General features: G+C 52.1%; 1 protein-coding gene across 1 annotated transcript; it reads left to right on the forward strand.

The window, feature by feature from the left end:
- Positions 1-1,147: 1,147 nt before the first annotated feature.
- Positions 1,148-5,428, forward strand: NDUFAB1 (NADH:ubiquinone oxidoreductase subunit AB1). Its single transcript, XM_053365018.1, has 5 exons — positions 1,148-1,372; positions 2,019-2,141; positions 2,625-2,712; positions 4,325-4,434; positions 5,254-5,428. The coding sequence occupies exons 1-4, from the start codon at positions 1,187-1,189 to the stop codon at positions 4,414-4,416; spliced, it is 489 nt and encodes a 162-aa protein (XP_053220993.1). The 5' UTR covers positions 1,148-1,186; the 3' UTR covers positions 4,417-4,434; positions 5,254-5,428.
- The last annotated feature ends 5,873 nt before the right edge of the window (positions 5,429-11,301 follow it).

The following is an 11,301-nucleotide window of genomic DNA, read 5'->3' on the forward strand; positions in this document are numbered from 1 at the left end:
TCCCTGTCCTCCTCGGCACAAAGTAAGTAGAGAGGATCTGGGGTGCTGTACTGCACCTGACTGGTCCCTCCTGTTCCTACCCTCCTGCTGTCGTAGACTGAAAATTCTATTGACAAGAATGAGGCTTCCAGACTGTTACCCATAAAAAGAATGAAAAAAATCCTGGAGGTTTAGCATAATGCTAAATGTAATGATGAAAAAATGACTCCCTCTACAGTGAGAGTGGGGAAGCTTTGGCCCTCCTGATGTTACTCCCATCAGCCCTAGTAAAAAAGGTAAAGGTAAAGGACCCTTGGAAAGTTAAGTCCAGTCAAAGGCGACTATGGAGTGTAGCAGTCATCTCGCTTTCAGGCCAAGGGAGCCGGCGTTTGTTCATAGACAGCTTTCTGACTAAACCACAAGCCGGAGTGCACGGAAACACCATTTACCTTCCCACTGCAGCGGTATCGATCTACCTGCACCAGCATGCTTTCGAATTTCTAGGTTGGCAGGAGCTGGGACAGAGCAACGGGATCTCACCCTGTCATGCGGATTGGAACCACCAACCTTCTTATCGGCAAGCCCAAGTGGGCCACCTGCGTCCCTTACCAGCCCTAGTCAGCATGGCCAATGACCAGGGATGTTGAGAGTTGTAGTTCAGCAACCTCTGGAGTGCCAAAGGTTTCCCACACCTCTACAATGATCAGTGGGGGTGGGAGGCTTGTGTGTGTGTGTGCACATGCACACATGCACTACACAGCTACACCCTCTGCAGGCAGACCTCTTGGCTCATCTAGCTCCATATTGTCTGCCCGGGCTGGCAGTAATTCATCAGAAGAATATCCGTAGCCCTTTCTGGGACCATCTGCATGCAAAGGAGGTGCTGTCTGGCAGTGAAACTTAGGGCTGCAGGAGGAAACAGGGCAATGAGGCAGCCTGGAGGGCTATCGACGCTACTCCAGTTTAACTCGGAGTAGACCCATTGAAATTAACTGAGGTCCGTTACTTGTCATTTGAGTCACTGGACGGGGCAAGAGGAGGAGCTACCACATGAGCCTGAGGGGAAGGCGGGGCTTGCTTTGCATATGCAAACACGGCGCGCTGCATGCCGGGAGCCTCCCCTCCTCAATACCCTTGAAACCCGGCGGGCGAGCGGGCTGGCGCGGGGCATTGTGGGCGTCGGCGCAGGCGCACTCGCGGGGTCATCATGGCAGCCCGTGTCCTCCTGCTCTCCTCCACCTGCCTCCGCCGCCGGTGTTGCAGCGGGAGCCGCGGCTTCTTCTCCGCCTCCTCCTCACCGCTCGGACGTCTCAGCCTCCCGCTACCGCCCGCCTCCCGCCTCGCTTTCTTGGCCCCCCTCCTGCCGCCAGGACCCGCCAGGCTGACGCCGCAGGTGAAGAGCGCAGGCGGGAGCCCGTCCGGTGCAGCGCAGGGTTCGGCTTTGCAGGCCGCCCGGGATCCCGACGCGGGGGGTGGTCTGGAACCCAGCCCAGCGGATCGCGCAAGATTCGGGGTTTTATCATTTTCCTACCCCACCTTTCAACCAACAAATAGCCGAAAATAATTATATTAATTAACACAGCTAAAGCTGGATCAAGAATAGCGACAAAGAACGGGGTCAAAACCTGAAGCAGCACCGACTCCCCGCTGCATGAGGGTGGTGCCTCCCCCTCGTGGCCTTTCTTGGCCTTTTACTGCTGCCATGGGGAGATGATTCTGCTGCTTTTGGAGTTCCCTGTGGCATCTGATCCCTAGGAATTATATTCTGAGACTCTGCTTTTCAGCCAAAGTTGTTTTTTTGAAGGCGCATTTAGTTTGCCATAAATTTTAGGGCTTGAGAATGATCTATCAGGCTCAGATTTTCAGGAGCTGTGTTTCAAAATCAAACATGCACACTGCCGTGTCTCCATCTATAAATATCTGGGGAGCTTTAATAACCAGTTCTTTTTTGGTGTCACCTGTAAAGAGTTAGTATTTCAGGTGAGGGTACTGAGGATATTCCCACATCATGAGAAACATATCTCTGGCTTCTCCTATAGGTCTCTGGATCGTTGCTTCAATTATGTCGTCATTACTCTGAGATGCCTCCTTTGACCCTGGATAACATTAAAGATCGAGTTCTTTACGTCCTGAAACTGTATGATAAGATAGATCCAGAAAAAGTGAGTAACTGGGTTGCAGCTTCTGTTTTGACCCTCTTTTTCTTGAGTCCCGGATTCTTCATGTGTATGATTAACATACATTTTGCACTGGAGCAAACTGCACCTTTGAATGAACCACAAAGGTGTGTTCCCTATCTTCCTAAAACTTTGTGCCAGCCCAAACAGGTCATCTGTTATGACCATAGCAGATGATAGGAAGAAAGTTGTCTCTCTGGCTTAATGAAACAAATGAGCACCCAGACACCAAGAGGAAATAGGAAATGAACAATAAGGGGGGGGGGGCAATTTCACTTTAAGATTGTCCAGTAATGGGAACAAAGTCAGAACAATGTTCTGGGCAGAGTGGAGAGAAGACCTCTATGTAGTAAAACCCAAATCTCCCTGGAGTCTTTGGCCCCTATTTTCTTACTTTTGACATTATTTGAATGGTTATGGACATTGTCCATTATACCATAATGTGGGGTTTTCTATTTTGTCTTCCAGCTCTCAGTAACTTCCCACTTCATGAAAGACCTGGGCTTGGACAGCTTGGACCAAGTGGAGATCATCATGGCAATGGAAGATGAATTTGGTAATGATGTGTGCAAATACATCTCAAGATGTGCCTGTTAGAATGTCACAAGGTCAGAGTGTGCCTGCTGTGGAGCTCAGTCTTAATTGAGAAAAAACAGAATTTAATACATAACAAAGTAACACTCCTGGGCAGTTGCTCTGAGCATCTGAGTTAGTCAGGCCTGGAATGCAGATGCTTTCGTCTTCCATAACATTGGCAACAGCCCACCTGGTGTGCCCTTTGATGTCTCTGTCACAGTGTCAGGGAACATCAGCTCTGTGGCATTCCTTTGGCAAAGCAGTCTGGGCGTTCATTCTAGCAAGGAGAGCCAACATGCTGCTCTCCAGATGTTGCTGTGCTGTTACTTTCACCATCCCTGACTGGGCTGGGGCTGCTGTGAGTTGTAGTTTAACAACATCTGGAGAACACCATGTTGGCTACTCACACCATTATACAAACTGCCCAACTATGCTTTTAACGTGACAATCCTTTCATTCTCCTTAGATATGCACACATTTACCTTTTCTCTCTTATTTGACCTTTTAGTATAAATTTACACTCACTTAGTTTCTCTCTATATTGATGTGCTTCATGGCACATCGGTCATTACACCACTTCCTTGTCTTCAGCTCAACCATCTTGCACTGCTGTGCATACTGATATGTGATTTGGACTTGTAGAAATTTATACCAGGTCAGATTATTTGTCTTTCAAGTTCAGTATCATCTACTCTGGCAGCAGCGCTCCAGAGCCTCCAGCAGAGAGAGACATCTCCATCAGCTGCTTCCCTGATCCTTTTAAGTACAGATGCCAGTAGCTGAACCAGGGACTACCTTCATCTAGGGGGGAAAAGGGGGAGGGAGGTTTCTGTCACTGGGTTGTGGTCCATCTCCAGTTGCATTTCTGACAAGACTACTGGAAAAAGATGGAGCTCATGCATTTTAGCATATCCCAGCTTGCTGAACTCCTTTCACTTATATAAGGGGCCTAGTATGGTACACAAACTGCTACTTCTTTGGTGATCACTTGTAGCCATGTAAGATTGTCTTCCATTAATATGGTCTTAACAGTGAGTCTGTAGGTGACTGTGGAGGCCAATTCTGGATCCACACATCCTTTCACAGTGGGGCTATAGGTTTTTGGGTGGGAGTTTATCACTGTGAGGATTTGCCAAATGTGCCTTCCTCTTAGCACATTTCTGCCTTTCATCCTGAGTTTGTGCTTCTTCAAAGTCCATAATGCCTTTGTTAGAGGCTGTTCTTCAATTGGAGCACTCACAGGCCAGTGTTTTTCAGTTGTCGGTGTTTATACTACATTCTTACAGTACCCGAACTATAGTGGCGCTCATTGGTAGTTGCATAAATTGCTTCTGTTAAATTCCCTTTCCCTCCCCTTACTCTTTAGTAGCGCTTTAAGGAGTTTCCGGGAGAATCTCATAGGCAATAATGTGCTTATGAGCTGTTCTTGTATGTTTACACTCTGACTCCCAGGGGACACAGATCATTCTGTTAACTTTCCTGCACTACATGGCACCCCCTTTGCCCCTCCTTTGGAAAACCACATCATGATCCCTTGTCTTGTTGACTGAGATTCCTTCACCTCTGGACTAAACAGGCCACATCTTTTTCAGGATTTGAAATCCCTGATGTGGAAGCAGAGAAGCTGATGTGTCCGCAAGAGATTGTAGATTACATTGCCGATAAGCAGGACGTGTACGAATAATTGTTTGTGTCGAGCTGAGTAAGTAAAGACTCCTGCTGGAAGGAGTGTGCAACGGTCTTGTGGTAGAAAACCTGCATGGAGTGATGCACTCATCATTCAGAGGGCATCTGATGCAAGAGAAGCAGAAGATGGATGTCTTGGGGAGGACTTCATGCTCTTCATTCAAAGGCATCAGCCTCTGCTAGATAGAGAATCTTGGGTAGCATGGAGCAGCCCCCATTAAAACTTATTTGGGAGGGTGGATTCTTTGATTGGGAGCCTGCTGCCTCTCCTCGCTGGTGTTACTACACTTGGCTTGAGGACACAGCCCTCTATCTGTGTCTGTAATCCACCTTTCCGTGTTCATGGAATAAGCAACACGCAGCTGTGGGAAGTTACTCTGGTGCTAAGGGAACATCATCCCCCTGTGATGTTGTCCTCCTGGAATTGAGGCTACTGCAAGCTGGCCTAGCACATTTTGCCAAATACAGAGGAGCACAGCAAAGGTCCCGTTATGCCTAGGTATCTGAATGCCCCTAGAACTTTTCTGGAAAAGGGAGCACTTTATTCTAAAGTAAAATGCAAGGCAAATTGCAAGAAGAGTAAGTGAAGGCTGTTCCAGAGTGGAGAGGCAGCAATAACTGGCATTGGAAGTTGAAAGGTGACCTGGGGTGGGGGTAGAATGAGAGATTGAGTTTTAGCTCTATAACAACCTCCCATTCCTTTATGATCAGTCAAAACCATGTCAAAAGGAAGTGGAACCCCCTAGTTTATAAGGAAGTATTTCACTGTGTGTGTTACTTCTTGGTGATCTTTTTGAGTTTCTAAGCCATACATGTCTCCCTCTCCCATCCACAGGCAACTCTGTTCTGTCTTGAGGGCTAGGATGATGTCAGCAGGAAGAGGGGACCGTGTCATGGAAGCTCTGTGCTGTATTGAATCACTATTACGCTCAGAGGAATAGTCCTGTTGGCTGCTGTATTTAAAGCTGTGTAATATATGTTGGCCTCCAAAATAAAAAGACTGATACTGACTCCTTTATTCTGATTTTCACTGGTTCCAAACATGCGTGTATTATGTGTCTCAGGGTTAGGGTTACAGCTACATTTCCTGTTCTCTTCTGGTTAAGAGGTGTGGTCCTTCTCCCTTCTTGCATCTGGGGAACTCATAGAATTGAAGAGTTGGAAGGGACTATGAGGGTCATCTAGTCCAACCCCCAGCAATGCAGGAGTCTTTTGCCCAATTGTGGGGCTCGAACCCATGACCCTGTGATGAAGAGTCTCATTCTCTACTGACCAAACTATGTTAAAGACACCTCTTGGCTGCTGAGCCAAGAGGTGGGAGGAGCTCTTGAGCTCAGGTCAGACAAGGGGAACCTTTTTCAGGCTGAGGGCCGCATTCGAGGGGCCACTTGCCAGAGACAAAGGTAGGTGGAGCCATGAATGTGAATTCTCCCTTTTGTACAGCAGGCTGATTTCTACACACACCCCTCTCTATCCTCCATCCAGACTTTGTGTCCAGAGTTCAAGGACACATTCCAGCCAGGCAGAAAAACTCAAGGAATGTGCTGAGCTGGTGAGGGGTGAAACTATGGCTCAGGGAGGGTCCTGTGAGCCTTTGGCCCAGAGGTCCCCACACCCATCCCTGGCTTAGATGCTCTGCAAAGGCCCTCTGGAACCCCATGTATTCCGTGGCCAGGTCCTGCCCCAAAAGCTTTGCCCTGTTGGGACTTGCTCTGCTGTTGTGTTTGGAGCAGGGGCGTGGGGTTTTGTGGCCTACCAGGAAGCCTTAGCACCTATCTGCCCCAGCCATGATGGCCAATGGCCAGGGATAGTGGGAGTTGTGGGCCAGCAACAGGCAGGACCACACTGCACCCTTGAGCTAGCATGATGGGACGTAGTGGTGGCCAACTGGTCAGCTACCAAGGCTTCTTGCTCCTGCACTGCCAAGTGGAGGCGACTTCTTGGTTTCCAAGCAAGGGAGAGGGGTTGGGGTGGGGACACTTTCACATGCTGCTCTGGACAGCCACATAACAGTGATGGGCACACTGATGCCAGAGCAACTAATGCTAATTTTCCTTCTGTACGGTAAGCTAGTTTCCCCGCCTGTACCTTCTCCGCAAACAGAGGCATTGGAGAGTTCAAGGACACATTTCAGCCAAGGAGAAAGGAACATGGGGAGAGGGGAGTGTGCTCCCTAGGGCCAGAGAGAGAAGCCTGATGTGCCATATTTGGCCACCAGCGCCTGAACTGGAGGCTCCGAGAGGGCCAGGGAGTCCCTGGGATTGAAGTCCCGAGCAGGGCGTCAGTTGAAGTCCCCGAGCGCCTGCCCCGGAGAGGGCAACCAGGAGACCCCCTCGGCTGCTCTCGGCCCCACACGCCCCTCCCTCGAGGGGGAGGCGTGGGGAGTCAGGGCACTCTGCAGATGCTCAGAGAGCAACTTTTCCTCCCCACGTGCGCCGGCAAGCTCTGAGGCTTCTGCCTCCCTTGCCTCCTCCCGTCGTGCCACCGCGGGCGTCCTGGAGTTGGGGGCAGGCGGGGACTTCCCGTCTCCAAGCCGGGGGGCTCCGCTTTCCGGGTCTGGGGCGGCGGCGGCGGCGGCTGCTTCTCCGCCTCCTCCTTTTGTGCCCGCCGCGCGCTCGCTGGCTCGTGTCGCGCACGGGAGGTGGCGAGCAGGGCGGAGGGCTCCGCTTCCTGGCAGCGACGGCGGCGCGCTTCGGAGGGAGCCGGGCGCGCAGCATGGACCTCCACCGCCGCTGCTGCTGCTGCTGCTGCCGCCGCCGCCTCCGCTGCTCTCTCGTGGCGCTCCTGGCCCTGCTGGCCGCCGCAGGTAAGGCGCGGGCGAGGGGAGCGCGGGGTGGGCCGGGCGCTCCGTCGGGCACCGCGGGGCACCGCGGTCTCCTCTCCTGCCCTCCTCTGTCTCTCTCCGCGCAGGGCGCTCCGGAGGCTGCGAGGAACGCCTGGACGCCTCGGCCGCCCCCGAGGGCCCCCCCTGCTCGGATCTCCTCCCCAGGCAGCCGCTCCCCGTCGAGGGGCAGGAGGCGGCGGCGGCGGCCCTGCCAGACCCGCTGCAGGTGGACTTCGAGGGGGGCGGCCGGGAAGGCGAGCGGCAGCGTCGGCGGCCCCGCGGGGACCAGCAAGGCGCCGGTAGGAGCCCTCAGCCTGGCCTCGCCATCACCCCCTCCTCCGGTAAGGACCCCTTACCTTTTTGTCCCTTCCCTCAAGAGGGCTCCAGAAGGTCGCCCGGCTGGCCATCGGTCTCGCTGTCCTTGGCATCGGGGAAGACCCCGCCCCGTCGGGTACTGTCTGCCGGGGGTGGGCAAGGCTTAGGGCGCTCTCTGCACACGCTCAGAGACCCGCTTCTCTCGGATGATGTTGTCAGCGCCCTCCAAAATCGGACAACAGCGCTTCTTCGCCGGCTGAGGTGCTGGGCACCGCTGGGGACGCTGGAGCCGAAGGTCGCCCGCTGGGGGAGCCAAGTGGCCCCAGGCATGGGGCACCCCAACAAGGCGTCTTGCTCACCCGAGGACCCCCTACACTCCGCCACTTGTTGAATGCCCGGAACTGTCAGCAGCGGGTATCCCGTGTGGGTGGTGGAGATTTGGCAGGTCTGAACCTGGGGCTGGTGTGGGGAGGGTGAATTTGGGAGGCACTGGTGCTGCAGGGCGCCCCCACCCCAATTTTGATCACTGAAGTGGCTTGTCTGTGCCCACCCCTCAGATGTGTCTGGACTCCATCTCCCATCATCATCCTTGACTTTTGGCTGTGCTGGTTTGGGGTGATGAGAGCTCAGCATCATCTAGGAGCCACAGGGTAGCTCCCCAGCCCCCTGCTTCATGGAAAATACACCTGGTCTTCCAACAGGGAACATTTTTGCACACCCCCAGTCATTAAGAAATTACTGCTCATCATTTAGGAAGATTTACATGCCACACTTACTTTTATTTTTTTTAAATAGCTAAACTGCTTACATAAGTATGATGGCCGTGTGCAGTACTGTAATTGTTTAGTGCATTCGAATGTTTACTGGGCTTTTCATATTTTGATCTCAACAACAGCCTAGTAAGGTAGCACAGCAGCAGCAGAGGCAGATTTAGGGGAATGCTACCACACTGCGTGCGGAGCCGAGAGGGCACCACAGGGGGTGCTGCAGCAATGGCAAAACGGAAGGCAGAAAGTAGAAGGGGGTGCCAAATTTTAAAAAGAACATCAGAAAATAAAAAGAGCCTTCTGGATCATGTCAGTGGCCCATCTAGTCCAGCATCCTGTTCTCATAGTGGCCTACCAGATGCCCCAGTGGGAAATGCATAGGCAGGACCCAAGCCCAAGAGTGCTCTTCCCTGCTCTGGTTTCCAGCAACTGGTATTCAGAAGCATAGCAGCCTCCATCTGTGGACAATGGAGTTCATAGCTTTAAAGCACCCGCAAGCACCATCCCCTTTAGATGGCCATGTGCATTTTTTCACTGGCTTCAATATGCCCCACGCTGCTCTTGCTGCATTTCAGGAAACTAGCTGCTCCTTCTGCTAAGTGGGGGGTGGGGCCCGGACCTTCCTCCCCAAGCCTTACCCTGGCAGCACCCCCAAAGGATAATGCCCGGCTGCGAAGCCCCATGTTCTTCCTAATGTCTGCCATGTTTTGGAGGCTGGTTGTGGCTCCTTCGTGGGGCAGGAAGGAGCACTCTGCACATGGCTCTTCGTTCTCCTCCCTTGCTATGTTCCAGGAGGGGTCTGATCTGCAGGGTGCTGCTCTGTCTACAGGTATCTGCACCTTTGCCGCCGCCTGTCCCCTTGCTCGACTCCTATCTCCACTCCAGAAAGACATCATCTCACCTTATGGTGCTGCGAGGATGTATCTGTGTGGGTGTGCAGTTAGCTGCAGGCAGGTCTTTTGGGGTTGGTGCTGGCTTTGTGCCAGAGCTGGGTATCTTTCTTAGAGCTGCATTCCTAGACTGAGTAGAATGGAAATATTATGCAAGAGGAAAAAAGCAACAGAACCACAGTAGGAAGCAGCTGCCTCTGTGGGATCCCAGCAGAGCCGTTGGGGTTCCCATCCAGGGCTAACCTTCCTTTGCAATCCCGAGATTAAATATGTCCATCTCATGCTTGCCTACCAACCCCAACGAGAACCTCTTGCTAGTGACCCAGACTCTCTTTTACCTTGCTTAGGGCTTTCGTCGATGGAGGAATGAAGCTCTCGCCCTTGACACATGGTTGTGTTTAGAAGAAAGCAATGCCAGACAAATTCATAGCACACTTATGTGGTCAACAGGCACCTGGAAGCTCATCTCTAGGTTGGGATGGGAGGAGGGCAGCGAGTTATGACTCTGTTCCTTTGGAAGAGTGTGGCTAGGCATGTACCTTCCCCTCTGTAAGACAAAGTGTGGGGAACATTTTTGAGCCTGAGGGCCACATTGCCTTACAAGCAACCTTCTGGGGGCCACATGCCAGGTGTGGACAGAGTCGTGGGTCAAAGTGAGTGTGGCCAGAGGCAAAACAGCAGTTTCCACCGCCATTCTCCACTTTTCTACTTTCCAGCCACACAAAAGTCAGATATTTCTGCACAGCTCTTGTCTTCCATCCAGGCAAGCAAAGTGACATCATTACACTTCAAGGGCACTTGAGGAGATGGCAAGGCAGGTGAGGGCCAGATAGTCATGGAGGGCTGTATTCTGTTCCCCGCCCCCCCCCCCCGTCTCCAGGACAAGAAATGCAGGGCTGATACAATGCCCCTCTTTGATCATTCAACCTTAGGTGGAGAGTAGGCGTGCAAAGGCTTCAAGGTTTTACTCAACTCTTAATCAGTGAGGTCTTGGGCGGCCTAGACTGGCCGGTGGTCTGGCTGCCAACTTAATATACCGCAGGCTCTTACAAGCCTGGGCTTATCTCTCTCGGTCCATCTGTATGAGTGACATGCAGTGCTTTAAGGACAACCTGGCTGCTTCGAGGGCGGCGGGGTGGGGGTGGGGGGAGAAGGATCTTCCTTCCCCACTGGCAATCAGGCAAGAAGTAGTCATTGCAAGCCTATCAGAGACTGAGAACTATGGGGTGCATGGTGCTCTGCCTGAATCCAGATGTTCGCTATGATGGATGGCATCGCAGCTGTGTGTGTGTGGAAAGAGTAGTAGCACTTATCCTACAGTCGCTGATGCACACCCATCCTCATTCCCTGGGGTCTCTGCCTTCTGCTCTGCCCCCACCTGTCAAGTCCTGTGTCTCGGATGTGCGTGTATGAATGCAGAGGATCCAGGAGTTCCTCGTACAAAACGTGGATGTCTTCCACAGCAGACACGATGCCAGCCTCCTCCTCCGAACCAGCCGTGTCAGATAGCGGTCTGTGCCAGAGAAAGCTCGTTGCCTTGGCAATACGGAGAGAGTGATGCAGAATATCTGGGTGGGTTGTCTTGAGTGCCTGTTCTGGGTTATTAGCTGGGCTTCTGTCGAATATTCTGCCACTGAGACGGCAGCTCCAGAGCCATTCTTACCCAATAGCTACGATGTGGCCCCTGGGAGGCTGGGGGGAGATTTCTGCCCCACCCCATGTTCCTGCATAAGGTTTTGGTTCCCAACTTCGTCTTAGGATTGAGAGCTGTGTAACTACGGTCCGGATGTGTGTGTGGTGTCCATGCATGGTGCAGAAATCCAGTGAGAAGCAGAGCAGCTGCTCCACCCCCAAATCAGCAAAACCAGATCAAAAGCAAATCATTCATTCATTCTCCTTGTATGCTGCTTTTCCATGCTCAAAGCAGCTTACAACAAAGAAAAGAGGAGAGCATTTCAAAATCAAAGTGCAAAAATAATTTCCTAATAGCAACAAAACACCACAACAGTACAGAGAACACCAGACAAAAACAAAACAAAACACTTCAGTGCTATAAATATAGCAAGGTTGAATAAACAACTACAGTG

This window comes from Podarcis raffonei, chromosome 14 (assembly GCF_027172205.1).
Source record: "Podarcis raffonei isolate rPodRaf1 chromosome 14, rPodRaf1.pri, whole genome shotgun sequence".
Lineage (NCBI taxonomy): Eukaryota > Metazoa > Chordata > Lepidosauria > Squamata > Lacertidae > Podarcis > Podarcis raffonei.

Coding starts and splice junctions, on each gene's coding strand:
- NDUFAB1 (XM_053365018.1), top strand. CDS start 1,187: ATGGCAGCCCGTGTCCTCCTGCTCTCCTCCACCTGCCTCCGCCGCCGG. Junction 1,373..2,018: donor CCGCCAGGCTGACGCCGCAG/GTGAAGAGCGCA, acceptor CTTCTCCTATAG/GTCTCTGGATCGTTGCTTCA. Junction 2,713..4,324: donor GGCAATGGAAGATGAATTTG/GTAATGATGTGT, acceptor CATCTTTTTCAG/GATTTGAAATCCCTGATGTG.